Genomic DNA, 16395 nt, shown 5'->3' on the forward strand with positions numbered 1-16395 from the left:
GTTTCTTCTGTTCCTTACAAGAGGCAGGAGAAAACCTCGCCTGGGCCCAAAGGAACAGCTGGGGGAAATACTGAATCACCAACCACATTCTCTCCTGCAGTAGTCCTGACTCTTTGGGTGGGATGGATTTACCAGTAGTGTCTAGACAGAGTTTTGTACTGAGGTTACAGGTTGAACAAGACAGCTGTCCATAAAGCCTGAGAGCATAAAAAGGGTGACTTGGCTAATCAAACATATCAGTGCAAATATCCTGAAACATTTCAGTGGAAGAACAATGCAGAGTTTTATTGAGAATTTCCACAAATATAATCACAGATGCTGTGGAAGTAACAAAGTGAACCCTTTAAAAATACAAATCAATTTCTCTGGAAGTCATCTTTGCTGAACTGTGGGTTATATATACTACTGTGAAGCGGACACACACACACACACACACACACACACACACACACACACACACACACACACACACACACACACACACACACACACACACACACACACACACACACACACACAGTTACCTTGTAACAGTATATGTGTGCGTAACACTCTTGTATAATATGATAAACTGTGGAACTAAAACTATGCAATGGTTTTGGAACAAACTAGAGCTAATTTATAAATATATCACATCAGTATTAAATACAATTGAGAATTATAGGAGATCATTTAAGTACTTTTCTGTACCCATAATGATACTATATAGTATTTGAGAAATATGTTACCTTATTGTTGAGTTAGGTAACCTGAACCTGGGTTGGTCTCTAGCTAGCCAGCTGCTAGCTTTGCATTTACAGTACAGAAATGAAGGTGCTTTCAGTGTTCTCATCAAATCCTCATGAACTTAGATAAATATAAACATTCAGAATTCACAAAACTTTCTCTAATAAACATTTAAACTATTACAGAACATTTAAAGCTATGGAGAAATCATTTTTCATTGTGTTCCCACTCTTAATAGGAAGAACATACAGGTACTTCCTCTTCCTGTGATAACTACACTTTTGGTAAAACCATTCACCATTTTGAATTTTAAAATTCCCTTTATATGCTTTTAATGGCATGGTACAATGTGCCTATTTTTATACTATTTTAAAATGCCGATGAATAAAAACAAATGTATTAACAAAATAAAAGTGAAATGATGAGTTAATGGAAGGATAATTGAGTTTACACACATCTGCTTGCTGTATTAGAGCAGCACTCTCTCTGTCCTTTCTGTTGGTAACATCACAGACAGAAGGCTGTTCCTGTTGATGAAGGAGCTCCAGTGAAAACATTTATTCAATCTTTTCATTAATTGTTGTTTCTTCTGACTGGCTGATGGATATAAAGTCCACAAAAACACCCAAACTCAACATGAGAAAATTAAAAACATGTAGAAACTGCTTTGATTGTCATCAAGCCAGTGAATGGTTGATATCAGCTGGTGTCACTGTCATTGATATGATTACTTCAATTTCCCAGCTGTCTCAGATTAATGGAGATTACATTATAATTTCAGATGAAATTCTTTGTAATTATATGTAATTTGATAGGTACTTTGATTCTATTGAATGTTTGCCTCATTCCTTTTCAACAATCATGTGTTTTTAAGCTCTGGCTGAGGACCAGATGTAATCAGCGCACGATTGATTTGAGGGGAGATGTTGCTTAACCTTGAAATTCATCATTAAACCACCAATCACCAACAGTTGCCTGTGACAAATAAAGAGGACCCTGTGCGTATCAGAAGGAGAGAGGAGATATTTTGACTCAAAATATAATTTCCAGTATCAGCAGGGCAAAAATTATTCTCCAAAGATGTTCAACATTGAGGTGCTGCTTCTTCAGTGACATCTGTTGACTTAGACAGATTTTGGGGAAATCTGAACTTCTCCACTAAATGTTCAGCATTTTTTGGCAAAGACTGAACAAACGATTAGAAGTAAAGGCATAAAGAAGTGGATTTACGGCACTGTTTACAAATGTTACAGAGGCAAAAGCGTTCCAGGTGTCCTCGCTAAACTTTAACAAGGATTTGTTATCGAGGGAAACAGCTGCAATCTCCACCACATTCATGGCACGATATGGCACCCACAGGACAAATACAGTCACTATGATGCTGGTAATCAGTCTGGTGGTCTGTGGATTGTTGAAAAAGGCTGCTCGATTCAGCTTTCTGTAGAGACTGATGTATGAAAAAGCCATGACAGAAAATGACACAACTCCTACCAGGAGTCCTGTCAACACCACAGCTACCCTCTGACCCTTGGAGGAGTAGTGAGGTTTGCAACGTGTCCAGTGCTGATCTTTGTCCAGCCATCGAACCACTAAAGCAGGGATGGACAGGGTCATCGAAGCCAGCCAGAGAGGAGCCAGCAGCAACCTTGCTTTCACTAGATTTAAACTCCTCTGTAGGTGAACCACCTGAAGGTAACGCTGAACACTGAGCACAGTCACAGTCAGCAGACCGGCATAAATGCTGCAGTACCCAATGTACGTTACGAGCTTGCAGGCTACCAGGCTGAAGGTCCAGCCATAGAGAAAATAGTAAATCCACAGTGGAATGGTAACAAAGCAGAGCAGGTCTGACATAGCCAGATTCAGCATCAAACTCTGGCTCAGACTGGACATGTTCTCCCAGTTTGGCTTAAGAATGATGACAGCAATGTTTCCAGGGAATCCCAGCAGAAAGCAGATGGACAGCACCACTGCAGGAACAAGACTCCTGGAGTCCAAAGAAGGATGAGGTGAATCTCCAGGAGAGGAAGAGATGTTAGAAGTAACCGTGGTGGAGTTGACTTGTGCCATGCTGGAAACTTGGTGTGAGTGGCACGCACTAATAATGATAAATGTTGAAGGTGTTCACCTTTTGAGGAATCAAAGGGGAACTAATAACAAGGAAACTGTGATGCTAATGCAAATGAGGATTAATCCCTTAGTATCACATTGTCACAACAGATGGAACAACACCAAGGAAGTATAGATTTCACATGTATAAAGACTGAGAACTAATTTTCAGCGTTTACGTCATAGAACTGGATGTTTTCCACTTTCCTCGGAACTGGTCAGGCTATTTTGACTTCATAGAGGTCAACAAAGGTTGACAAAACATGAGAATAACACAATAACACAAGAATAAAATCTCTGCAGCAGCAACTAATAGGATAGGAATAACGAGTAATTGCCTGTAGCAGAGTCTTTGTTGACATAAACAGCAGGGGTTAAACTACAGGTAAGAGCTGCACTGGACTCATGTCTAGAAACACTTTGATAGGTCGTTTGAAATACATTTAATACACACACACACACACACACACACACACACACACACACACACACACACACACACACACACACACACACACACACAAACCTACACTCAAAGTTTCTCGAGGCTGATTTATATGTAAGAGCAATAAATGTTTATGTTTAAATACAGTTCTAAAAGGACGAAATAGCAACATAAACCGGAATCTGTGTCCACACGACTGCAACTTTGACCTCAAACATGATGTCATCACTTGCTAAAAACACAAAAGCCTTCGTGCTGCTGGGCTGGTTCATCCCTCTGCATGCCTGGTGCTGACTTCTTTTTTTATACATCGGAGTGGGATGTGGATGCCTATGAGGACCCTGCACGCTGCCTCTCATTGCGATCCCTCTCTTTTTTTTCCTTTGAGCTCAGCAAATGATGGAAGCAGTCTGCGGGAAGTATTTCGGATAGAGAGAGTTTTTTTAAATCCACAGTAAGGACAACGCTAAATGGGAGTGCTTATTTATTTTATCTGCAGGTAGGAATGTTTTATATTTTTCATGCCGCTAACAACGAAAAGGTCACATTAGCTTATTTACATTAATATGCCTTTCCTAAGAATATCTGTAAAATGTATATATTTTTAAATTTACGGGTTATGCCGATTTATTTTCATAGCTTTCACGTTGTTTGTTATTGACCTGCTTAACTTTGCAATAAATACATTAGTTTGGATCCAGAAAATATGTTTTCGGTTTTATAGGAAAGGTAATGATTATATTTCGTGATTAGATTAGAAATATTTTTCAAAGTTAACGGAAATAACTAACTAAAATGTCATTTTAATTTAAAGTGAAATCTTAAACATTTAGCTGCCGAGCTATTTTCAATTCATACGTAAAGCTTGTGCGCCATCTGCTGGTCGTTTAACTCCTAGCCTCAGTGTAAAAATCTTTTGGTATTTCTCTCCAACTCTCAAATATTTTTTTTTTTTTACTGTATTTTCAGCGGGATGGCCCTGACTCATTTGAAGTGTGTGCTGCTCTGTGTAGCTGCACTTTCAGCTTCTGGTGTTTTTGGCAACAGTGAGAGCAACGAGGTGCACAGGTGGACCAGACAGAGCCTTCCTGAGCTGGTGGCCACACGCACAGCACTTTTAAGAACACCTTTGTTCACAGGGAAGGAAGAGGAAAAAGAAGAATTAGAAAGAAGAGCGGCAAAGATGCTCTGTGGAATAGAATGTCAAAGCACCCTACCACCTGTAGACCAAACTGAGCAAGAGAGAAATCTGGGATATGAGACGCTGTATGAAAATGGCACTCGCACACATACAGACATGAGTTTGCAGGGAATCAACAAGATGTCTACAAGACCACCGGCACATTCAACAGGTCTTCCCCGCAGGAAACGGCAGGTTTATGGAGCAGATGGTCGTTTTGTGATCTCAGACTCCCATTTCATCACCAACTACCCGTTCTCTGCTGCAGTCCGCATCTCTACGGGCTGTTCTGGAGTCCTGATATCTTCAAAACATGTGCTAACAGCAGCACACTGCATCCATGATGGCAGGGACTACCTGGAGGGTGCCAGGAAGGTTAGAGTAGGTTTGTTACAGCTGAAAACTACAAGAGGAAGTGGGGGGAGGAGAAGAGGAGGGAGGAGAAGACAAGGAAGGAAAGGAGGGGCTGAGAAAGGTGAGAAGGAAGGAGAGGAGAAGCTAATGGATGGAGGTGGGGAGATGAATAGTTTAGTTGGGGAGAGAGGGAGAAAGGGAGTTGAAGGTAGAAGACGTAGAGGGAGAAAAAGGGCTGAGGAGGGAACAGCTGATGGTGGAGACAAAAAGTCTGAGAGAAGAGGGAGACGAAAAGGCCTCAATCGTGTCCGCCGCAGTACTGGGGCCACACAGGAACCAGTGTTTCGCTGGACTCGAGTTAAGCAAACAAAAATCCCTAAAGGATGGATCCACACCCAGAACTCTACTAATTCTCTTTCTCCCGACTATGACTACGCCCTTCTGGAGCTGAAACGACCAGTAAAGCAAAAGCACATGGAGCTCGGAGTAGCACCCTCGACTGCACCCCTCACAAGGATCCACTTCTCAGGCTATGATGCTGACAAAAACCTGCCTGACGGTATCGGAGATGAGAGGGTGGTTTATCGCTTCTGCTCAGTGGCAAAGGAGTCTGATGATCTGATGTATCAGCACTGCGACGCGCAGACCGGTGCTACAGGGGCGGGTGTTTACATCCGACTCAGGCAGGAAGCGGGACACACAGGCAGCAAGGGGAAGTGGAAGAGGAGGGTGATTGGAGTGTTTTCAGGCCATCATTGGGTGAAGGTGGAGGGGGGTGAGCAGAGGGACTTTAATGTTGCAGTGAGGATCACACCTCCTAAATACGCCCAGATCTGCCACTGGATCCATGGAGATCCAAGTCTTTGTAAAGAGGTCTGAAGATACAGAGAGACAGAGCAGAGGGTATGTGAGAGGCAAAGAGCTGAAGACACCTTTAAAGGGACTCAAAGATCAGGGACACTGTGTATAAAACCTGTAGAAAACTGTCTCATCATTGGTGCTAAACAATTAATCCTTGATTAAAAAAAATAAATAAAAATTATATATATATATATATATATATATATATATAAAAATATAAAAAATAGAGCTTTAGAAGCTTTGTATAGACAAGCCCCACAACCCACCCCCCCAAAAGTCATTTTAGTAGAAGTATTTTTAAAAGTAATCACATCTTCAAAGTGCAGTATGTCAGAATGGAGCTGAATATTTCTCAGTGTATCCAATTTTAGATGTTCTTAAGATCATTCTAGGAAGAAAGAAGAAAACTTGAGGATGTTTTCTTTACAGATACATTCACAATACTGATTTACATATAAAAGAAGCAGAGTTTCCAGTAAAACATTTCCATAAAAGAATTCTTCATCAAATAATGTGAAAACATAATACCTACATGATCCATAATGCAATCCCACTGCCACAGTCTGGTTGGAGGTTAGAATAATAGTGATGTCTTTAAACTTAACTGCAACTTTTAACTGCAAAGGCTGAAGTCATGAACCTTAAGCACAGACAAGGAGTGGATGAGTTTTCTTTTCTTTTTATTATTTAAGTCACTTTAATTTCAATTTTAGCAACAGTTGTTGTTTTTTCTATTTCTAAATTGTATATAATAGGATTGTGGGTTTAAAAGAGCTGCAGCTTTTAATAAATTGTAAAAATGTGAAAAAAATATGATCTGAAATCAGCTTCTCTCTTCAATGAGAGTTTGACAGACCAACCTTGAGTTGAAGACTGCTGCATTTGTCTCTGATTCTGGATCTGTATCCTGTTCAGCCATTTATTGGGTTATTTAGAGAAGTTGGTTTTAGTTGTACTTGTTAAGGAAATACTGGTCTACATAACATATGTATGGATTTTTTATTACTGTACTTTTGATGATTTTTGACAGTGTTGATGCAACAAACACGTTTTCTTGTGTAATTCTTTCTGTAAAGAAATGAAATAAAATTTCTGATACAAACCAAAGCAGACAAGTCTGAGCCACGAGGATCACTGAGATCAATATATTGATGTATCCTTCATATTTCATATTCATCCACATTTTATACTTCTTTTATTTTTCTTTCAAAATTTTGTTATGCTACACTGGATAAAGATACAGTGACTTCTTGGAAATAATATGCAGGACATCCAGCATATACTCGAGCTCTTTAGACTTCAGCAGCAGCATGAACCAGTGTACTGATTTCTGCTTCACCACAAATCACCCAAAATAAACTGAGGCCCCTTTCTAATTACAGACACAACAAAAAAACTTCCTTGTTTCTTTGATTTCCAGCTTAACTTGAACTCACTGTACATGCAAACAGAAACAAGGAAAGGAGCTCTTCAGAGTACCAGATTCACCGGTTGCACTGTATGATGCAGTACCACTCAACACCAGCAAAGGGCGACACAGTACACACTCTATTAATCACTGCCTTTGTTACATCTTAGATTAGATTAGATTAGATTAGATGAAACTTTATTAATCCCTCGGGTGGGTGCCTTCGGGAAATTCAGTTTCCAGTAGCAAAGCACCGAAAGAAGTTGCATGTTACAGATACATTAAGGGGAATGAGAGTAAGGATATAAGCATAAATACACCATATATACACATATACACATATATAGATACAGAATATGCAATATGGATAAATAGGATTGCTCATTTGAGTGAGTATATTGCACAGTGATTATTGCACAGTCAAATATAAGAAAGAGACAAAAAAATAAAATAAAATAATAATAATATTGCAAAAATTGCACCGTGTAGAAAAGTCCTACAACTCAGTTTTTCCCGCCCTCCCTTGTCCCCCTGTTTCTCCTTCCTCTCCCCTCCAGTGAGGAGTTAAACAGTCTGATGGCGTGTGGGACAAAGGAGTTTTTAAGCCTGTTGGTTTTTGACTTTGGGAGTATATCTTAGAGGTAGAAAGTAAAGTGACTAAAGAGGATAGGTACTAACAGTGTGAAACTTTATAGTCTACTTGCCTATTTTTCAAACATATGATTTGATATAACAAAAAGTACTTTTTACAGTTTTCACTCAAAATAAAAAACATGTTTGATCTGTCTTTTAAAATAACGGATTAGGGCAAGAGGCAGGGTACAGACAGGTTTGTCGCAGGGTTAACACATAGACACAGGCAACCATTTGCACTCACATTCACACCTATAGGCAATTTAGAGTTTCCAATTAACCTATCCCCACTAACTGCATGTCTTTGGACTGGGGAAGGAAACCGGAGTCCCCGGAGAGAACCCATCCAAACACAAGGAAAACATGTTAGAATTGAACTCAGGACTTTCTTGCTGTGAGGCAACAGTGCTAACCACTGTAACAGTATATAAGCCAATGAAGCCAACGAAAAAATTTAAATGACTTGCAACATGGAAATTACTTCATTTACTTTATTCATACATCACCTAAAATTATCTAAAGGTATAGTTAACAGGATTGTCATTAAAATGGCTGTAAAGAACGGTACGATTGTGCACTCGTGTCTTCAACCAACCGCAGCGCATTGTGCCAAGGTGCAAAGATCCAGACCACAGCAAGGATTGTCTCATGACACAGGATGTGATGTGAAAATTGTCCTGGTAACACAAGGGAGTTTGCAGCAGTGGGGAAAGCGACCATTGTGGTGGGTATACTGGGGCTTTTTGGCTGCTTTCAGCATTGGTAGACTGTGGTTGGTTAGGTTAGGCAGCAAAACTCATTGATTTGGTTTTGGAAAAATCAGGTTTAAATGGTAAATGGCCTGTATTTGTATAGCGCTTTTCTAGTCCCTAAGGACCCCAAAGCGCTTTACACAACCTGTCATCCACCCATTCACACACACATTCACACACTGTTTAGCAGGTTTAGCACACAGTCGATTTGACAGGAGATGTTGCTTAACCTCATAGTTTATTATTAAACCACCAATCATCAACAGCTTTCTGTGATAGAGTGGACTGCACCCTGTGTGCATCAGCAGGAGAGAGGAGATCTCTTCACTTAAGATACAATATTCATTATACATAATCTTATTATGTTATCTTATTATTATCTTATTATTATTATTATTAATAATAATAATATTAGTAATATAACAGTGTGGTTGAACTCTGCCATGCAGGGAAATCTCTAAGATGCTGGTTCTGTAGTGATATCTCTTGACTCAGGCAGGGTTTGAGCTATTCTGAACTTCTGTATTAAATTTTCAGCAATTTTTTGCCACATTGTGGACAAACGATCAGAAGTAAAGGCATACAGGAGTGGATTGACTGCACCATTTACAAATGTTAGTGCTCCAACAGTATTCCAGCTGTCTTCACAAAATGTTAGCAGGGCCTCATTTTTTAGGAAAATGGCTGCCACACCCAGCACATCGATAACAAAATATGGGACCCACAGGATGACAAAGGTCACAATGATGCTGGTAATCAGTTTTGTGGTCTGTGGATTGTTGAAAAAGGCTGCCCGATTCACCTTTCTGTAGAGACTGATGTATGAAAAAACAATGACAGAAAGGGACACAAATCCTACAAGGGCCTCTGTCAACAGTACAGCCGTCCTCTGTCCCTCAGATGAGTACTGAGGTCTGCAATATATCCTTTGCTGATATACTTCAACTAGCTGTTGAGCTAGTAAAGCAGGAGTGGACAGGGTCATTGCAGACAGCCAGAGTGGAAGCAGCAGCTTCCTTGCTCTTACCTGATTTAAACTCCTCTGCAGGTGAATAACCTGAAGATATCGCTGGACACTGAGCACCGTCACAGTCAGCAGACTGGCATAAACACTGCCATACACAAAATATGTTATGAGTTTGCAGGGCACCAAGCTGAAGGTCCAGCTATAGAGGAAAGAGTAAATCCACAATGGAAGAGTACCCAGGCAGAGCAGGTCTGACACAGCCAGACTCAGCATCAAACTCTGGCTCAGACTGGACATGTTCTCCCAGTTTGGCTTGAGAATGATGACAGCAATGTTTCCAGGGAATCCCAGCAGGAAGCAGATGGACAGCACCACTGCAGGAACCAGATTGGTGGAGTACCAGACAGTCCCAGTTGAATATCCAGGAGAGGAAGAGATGTTAGAAGTAACCGTGGTGGAGTTGACTTGTGCCATGCTGGAAACTTGGTGTGAGTGGCACGCACTAATAATGATAAATGTTGAAGGTGTTCACCTTTTGATGAATCAAAGGGGAACTAATAACAAAGAAACTGTGATGCTAATGCAAATGAGGATTAATCCCTTAGTATCACATTGTCACAACAGATGGAACAACACCAAGGAAGTATAGATTTCACATGTATAAAGACTGAGAACTGATTTTCAGCGTTTACGTCATAGAACTGGATGTTTTCCACTTTCATCGGAACTGGTCAGGCTATTTTGACTTCTGTAGCCCTGGCTATATAAGTAGCTCATTATTTAAATTTGTTCATTAATATTGATAGTTAATTGCAAATGTTTAATGTGTTCAAGAATGTATACAAATGCCTGCAAAGTATGTGATGTGTGTCAGTTAAATGCACAACCTTTTTATTTGTGTTTTGAGGTTTATGTCATTACTTTTGGTATGGTATTGATATGTACTACAGCTCCAGTGAACCCTGAAGTAGTCTCAGGTAGAGGGGTGGGAGTAAGTGGGGAGCCGTGTGCACTCTGCAGGAAGCGAGAGAGACGAGAGCTGAACAGTGTCGAGTGAACGCAGAGTTCATAGAAGGGCGACAGACGCATTTTCGGGTTGACGGATAGTTAACTGGAGTCGAGAACTGTTGTACCCTACTGTGAGGTAAGTGTGAATTTTGTCTGACACTTGTACCCAATGTTATTGTGTAAAACGGGCTAACTGCTAACCGCGATTAGCCGCTAGCACAACTGCTAACATAGCCGCTAGCGTAGCCTAGCATATTCGCTAAGCTCTTGTTCTGCTCTGTTTTTATTTAATAAGCTAATGCTAAGATTGAATGTTATCGCATGTGAACTGGCATTTATCGGGGTTGTGTGATTCAGTAGGAGGAGACGGACGTCTTGCTGGCGTGTCAGAGAGGTCCCTTCTGCTGGTGTGCTGAAGTTATGTGTTCACGTGGGAGCACGTGGAAAGGACGACTGTGAGTGCCGCTGCCTGCTGGTAGCCGTGACCCAGTTTCCCCGCTATCCCCTTGAACTGCCTGGAGGTGTGAGTACTGTTGTTTGCACGTGCTTTTTATTTTTACTGCTTGGCAACAAGTGAAGCGACCATATTGTTTTAGGTCCCAACGCACCCGAGCCACGACTCAGGCCTGCAACGAGGGGTTCGCTAGCAGAAAGACTGTAGCACTTGAGGTGTGTGTGTGTTTGGTGAGAGTGCGTGTGGGCCCACAATATTATTTGATTATTTTGTTTCTGTTGAGGTAGATACCTTACCATTGTTTAACAAACTTTATTGATTTTACTTATTTTCTTTTGTGTTGTTAATTAAGCATTCACTAAAGTGGAGTTAACTTTATAATTGACCTGCTTGTGTGTGATTTATTTCTATATAGTGTAGTTTTATTGCATATTTAATACCATAAGCATTAAAAAGGGAGTATCGATAGGAAAGTAACAACAGGAACCCAGGGCCCCTCTCAATAGAACGTGGGATGGGTGTTACACTTCATAGAAACAAAGGTTGACAAAACATGAGAATAACACAAGAATAAAATCTCTGTAGCAGCAACTAATAGGATAGGAATAACTTGTAATTGCCTGTAGCAGAGTCTTTGTTGACATAAACAGCAGGGGTTAAACTACAGGTAAGAGCTGCACTGGACTCATGTCTAGAAACACTTTGATAGGTCGTTTGAAATACATTTAATACACACACACACACACACACACACACACATAAACCTACACTCAAAGTTTCTCGAGGCTGATTTATATGTAAGAGCAATAAATGTTTATGTTTAAATACAGTTCTAAAAGAACGAAATAGCAACATAAACCGGAATCTGTGTCCACACGACTGCAACTTTGACCTCAAACGTGATGTCATCACTTGCTAAAAATACAAAAGCCTTCGTGCTGCTGGGCTGGTTCATCCCTCTGCATGCCTGGTGCGGACTTTATTTTTTTATACTTCGGAGTGGGATGTGGATGCCTATGAGGACCCTGCACGCTGCCTCTCATTGCGATCCCCCTCTTTTTTTTCCTTTGAGCTCAGCAAATGATGGAAGCAGTCTGCGGGAAGTATTTCGGATAGAGAGAGTTTTTTTTAATCCACAGTAAGGACAATATATTTATTTTATCTGCAGGTAGGAATGTTTTATATTTTTCATTTTTTACATGCCGCTAACAACGAAAAGGTCACATTAGCTTATTTACATTAATATGTCCTTCCTAAGAATATCTGTAAAATGTATATATTTTTAAATTTACGGGTTATGCCGATTTATTTTCATAGCTTTCACGTTGTTTGTTATTGACCTGCTTAACTTTGCAATAAATACATTAGTTTGGATCCAGAAAATATGTTTTCGGTTTTATAGGAAAGGTAATGATTATATTTCGTGATTAGATTAGAAATATTTTTCAAAGTTAACGGAAATAACTAACTAAAATGTCATTTTAATTTAAAGTGAAATCTTAAAGTGAAAGTGAAATCTTAAACATTTAGCTGCCGAGCTATTTTCAAGCTTGTGCGCCATCTGCTGGTCATTTAACTCCTAGCCTCAGTGTAAAAATCTTTTGGTATTTCTCTCCAACTCTCAAATTTTTTTTTTTTTTTACTGTATTTTCAGCGGGATGGCCCTGACTCATTTGAAGTGTGTGCTGCTCTGTGTAGCTGCACTTTCAGCTTCTGGTGTTTTTGGCAACAGTGAGAGCAACGAGGTGCACAGGTGGACCAGACAGAGCCTTCCTGAGCTGGTGGCCACACGCACAGCACTTTTAAGAACACCTTTGTTCACAGGGAAGGAAGAGGAAAAAGAAGAATTAGAAAGAAGAGCGGCAAAGATCAGAATACTTTATTGATCCCTGGGGGAAATTATTTTTTGTTACAGTGCTCCATTTTAAACCAACATTAAGACAAGACAGACAATACGCTAACTAAGAATAGTACAATATATACATACATACATACATACATACATACATACATACATAAGTCACTTATAAATAAATAGTTGGAAAAGAAACATGTGTAGCTGTAGCAGCAAACAGTGTGTTAAGTGGATGCGTTGTACAGGGAGATGACCACAGGCAGGAATGATTTCCTGTGTCGTTCAGTGGTGCTTTTCGGTAATCTCAGTCTCTCACTGAACGAGCTCCTGTGACTGACCAACATGTCATGGAGTGGGTGGGAGGTGTTATCCAACATTGTCTTTATCTTGGACAGCATCCGCCTATGCTCTGTGGAATAGAATGTCAAAGCACCCTACCACCTGTAGACCAAACTGAGCAAGAGAGAAATCTGGGATATGAGACGCTGTATGAAAATGGCACTCGCACACATACAGACATGAGTTTGCAGGGAATCAACAAGATGTCTACAAGACCACCGGCACATTCAACAGGTCTTCCCCGCAGGAAACAGCAGGTTTATGGAGCAGATGGTCGTTTTGTGATCTCAGACTCCCATTTCATCACCAACTACCCGTTCTCTGCTGCAGTCCGCATCTCTACGGGCTGTTCTGGAGTCCTGATATCTTCAAAACATGTGCTAACAGCAGCACACTGCATCCATGATGGCAGGGACTACCTGGAGGGTGCCAGGAAGGTTAGATTAGGTTTGTTACAGCTGAAAACTACAAGAGGAAGTGGGGGGAGGAGAAGAGGAGGGAGGAGTTGACAAGGAAGGAAAGGAGGGGCTGAGAAAGGTGAGAAGGAAGGAGAGGAGAAGCTAATGGATGGAGGTGGGGAGATGAATAGTTTAGTTGGGGAGAGAGGGAGAAAGGGAGTTGAAGGTAGAAGACGTAGAGGGAGAAAAAGGGCTGAGGAGGGAACAGCTGATGGTGGAGACAAAGTCTGAGAGAAGAGGGAGACGAAAAGGCCTCATTCGTGTCCGCCGCAGTACTGGGGCCACACAGGAACCAGTGTTTCGCTGGACTCGAGTTAAGCAAACAAAAATCCCTAAAGGATGGATCCACACCCAGAACTCTACTAATTCTCTTTCCCCCGACTATGACTATGCCCTTCTGGAGCTGAAACGACCAGTAAAGCAAAAGCACATGGAGCTCGGAGTAGCACCCTCGACTGCACCCCTCACAAGGATCCACTTCTCAGGCTATGATGCTGACAAAAACCTGCCTGACGGTATCGGAGATGAGAGGGTGGTTTATCGCTTCTGCTCAGTGGCAAAGGAGTCTGATGATCTGATGTATCAGCACTGCGACGCGCAGACCGGTGCTACAGGGGCGGGTGTTTACATCCGACTCAGGCAGGAAGCGGGACACACAGGCAGCAAGGGGAAGTGGAAGAGGAGGGTGATTGGAGTGTTTTCAGGCCATCATTGGGTGAAGGTGGAGGGGGGTGAGCAGAGGGACTTTAATGTTGCAGTGAGGATCACACCTCCTAAATACGCCCAGATCTGCCACTGGATCCATGGAGATCCAAGTCTTTGTAAAGAGGTCTGAAGATACAGAGAGACAGAGCAGAGGGTATGTGAGAGGCAAAGAGCTGAAGACACCTTTAAAGGGACTCAAAGATCAGGGACACTGTGTATAAAACCTGTAGAAAACTGTCTCATTGGTGCTAAACAATTAATCCTTGATTTAAAAAAAAAATAAAATAAATATATATATATATATATATATATATATATATATATATATACATATATATACATATATATACATATATATATATATACATATATATACATATATATATATATACATATATATACATATATATATATATATATACATATATATATACATATACATATATATACATATATATATATATACATATATATACATATATATATATATATATACATATATACATATATATATATACACATATATATACACATATATATATACACATATATATACACATATATATATATATATATATATATATATATATATATATATATATACATATATATACATATATATATATATATACATATATACACATATATATATACACATATATATACACATATATATATACACATATATATACACATATATATATATATATATATATATATATATATATATATATATATATATATATATATATATATATATATATATATATATATATATATATATATATATATATATATATATATATATATACACATATATATATATATATATATATACACACACACATATACAGTGGGGCAAAAAAGTATTTAGTCAGCCACCGATTGTGCAAGTTCCCCCACTTAAAATGATGACAGAGGTCAGTAATTTGCACCAGAGGTACACTTCAACTGTGAGAGACAGAATGTGAAAAAAAAATCCATGAATCCACATGGTAGGATTTGTAAAGAATTTATTCGTAAATCAGGGTGGAAAATAAGTATTTGGTCAATAACAAAAATACAACTCAATACTTTGTAACATAACCTTTGTTGGCAATAACAGAGGTCAAACGTTTACTATAGGTCTTTACCAGGTTTGCACACACAGTAGCTGGTATTTTGGCCCATTCCTCCATGCAGATCTTCTCGAGAGCAGTGATGTTTTGGGGCTGTCGCCGAGCAACACGGACTTTCAACTCCCGCCACAGATTTTCTATGGGGTTGAGGTCTGGAGACTGGCTAGGCCACTCCAGGACTTTCAAATGCTTCTTACGGAGCCACTCCTTTGTTGCCCGGGCGGTGTGTTTTGGATCATTGTCATGTTGGAAGACCCAGCCTCGTTTCATCTTCAAAGTTCTCACTGATGGAAGGAGGTTTTGGCTCAAAATCTCATGATACATGGCCCCATTCATTCTGTCCTTAACACGGATCAGTCGTCCTGTCCCCTTGGCAGAAAAACAGCCCCACAGCATGATGTTTCCACCCCCATGCTTCACAGTAGGTATGGTGTTCTTGGGATGCAACTCAGTATTCTTCTTCCTCCAAACACGACGAGTTGAGTTTATACCAAAAAGTTCTACTTTGGTTTCATCTGACCACATGACATTCTCCCAATCCTCTGCTGTATCATCCATGTGCTCTCTGGCAAACTTCAGACGGGCCTGGACATGCACTGGCTTCAGCAGCGGAACACGTCTGGCACTGCGGGATTTGATTCCCTGCCGTTGTAGTGTGTTACTGATGGTGACCTTTGTTACTTTGGTCCCAGCTCTCTGCAGGTCATTCACCAGGTCCCCCCGTGTGGTTCTGGGATCTTTGCTCACCGTTCTCATGATCATTTTGACCCCACGGGATGAGATCTTGCGTGGAGCCCCAGATCGGGGGAGATTATCAGTGGTCTTGTATGTCTTCCATTTTCTGATGATTGCTCCCACAGTTGATTTTTTCACACCAAGCTGCTTGCCTATTGTAGATTCACTCTTCCCAGTCTGGTGCAGGTCTACAATACTTTTCCTGGTGTCCTTCGAAAGCTCTTTAGTCTTGGCCATGGCGGAGTTTGGAGTCTGACTGTTTGAGGCTGTGGACAGGTGTCTGTTATA

General features: G+C 40.4%; 3 protein-coding genes, 1 long non-coding RNA gene and 1 pseudogene across 5 annotated transcripts; 3 read left to right on the forward strand and 2 right to left on the reverse strand.

Moving 5' to 3' along the window:
• Nucleotides 1-1736: 1736 nt before the first annotated feature.
• On the reverse strand, nucleotides 1737-2926 carry LOC113006476 (leukotriene B4 receptor 1-like). Its single transcript, XM_026142469.2, has one exon. It carries the CDS (start codon nucleotides 2794-2796, stop codon nucleotides 1885-1887), a length of 912 nt encoding a protein of 303 aa, XP_025998254.2. The 5' UTR covers nucleotides 2797-2926; the 3' UTR covers nucleotides 1737-1884.
• A 681-nt stretch (nucleotides 2927-3607) lies between these two features.
• On the forward strand, nucleotides 3608-5853 carry LOC113006474 (inactive serine protease 35-like). Its single transcript, XM_026142468.2, has 2 exons — nucleotides 3608-3779; nucleotides 4250-5853. Exons 1-2 carry the CDS (start codon nucleotides 3751-3753, stop codon nucleotides 5691-5693), a joined length of 1473 nt encoding a protein of 490 aa, XP_025998253.2. The 5' UTR covers nucleotides 3608-3750; the 3' UTR covers nucleotides 5694-5853.
• A 2961-nt stretch (nucleotides 5854-8814) lies between these two features.
• Nucleotides 8815-10039, reverse strand: LOC113037541 (leukotriene B4 receptor 1-like). The gene has a single exon (XM_026194768.2). The coding sequence runs from the start codon at nucleotides 9907-9909 to the stop codon at nucleotides 8926-8928; it is 984 nt and encodes a 327-aa protein (XP_026050553.2). The 5' UTR covers nucleotides 9910-10039; the 3' UTR covers nucleotides 8815-8925.
• Nucleotides 10040-10421: 382 nt separating this feature from the next.
• Nucleotides 10422-11275, forward strand: LOC145420577 (uncharacterized). Its single transcript, XR_013901901.1, has 2 exons — nucleotides 10422-10579; nucleotides 10801-11275. It is a non-coding gene; the product is annotated as an uncharacterized LOC145420577 (long non-coding RNA).
• A 1140-nt stretch (nucleotides 11276-12415) lies between these two features.
• On the forward strand, nucleotides 12416-14490 carry LOC145420576 (inactive serine protease 35-like; annotated as a pseudogene). Its single transcript, XR_013901900.1, has 2 exons — nucleotides 12416-12765; nucleotides 13157-14490. The product of XR_013901900.1 is annotated as an inactive serine protease 35-like (transcript).
• The last annotated feature ends 1905 nt before the right edge of the window (nucleotides 14491-16395 follow it).

This window comes from Astatotilapia calliptera, chromosome 15, assembly GCF_964374335.1.
Source record: "Astatotilapia calliptera chromosome 15, fAstCal68.1, whole genome shotgun sequence".
NCBI classification, from domain to species: Eukaryota; Metazoa; Chordata; class Actinopteri; order Cichliformes; family Cichlidae; genus Astatotilapia; species Astatotilapia calliptera.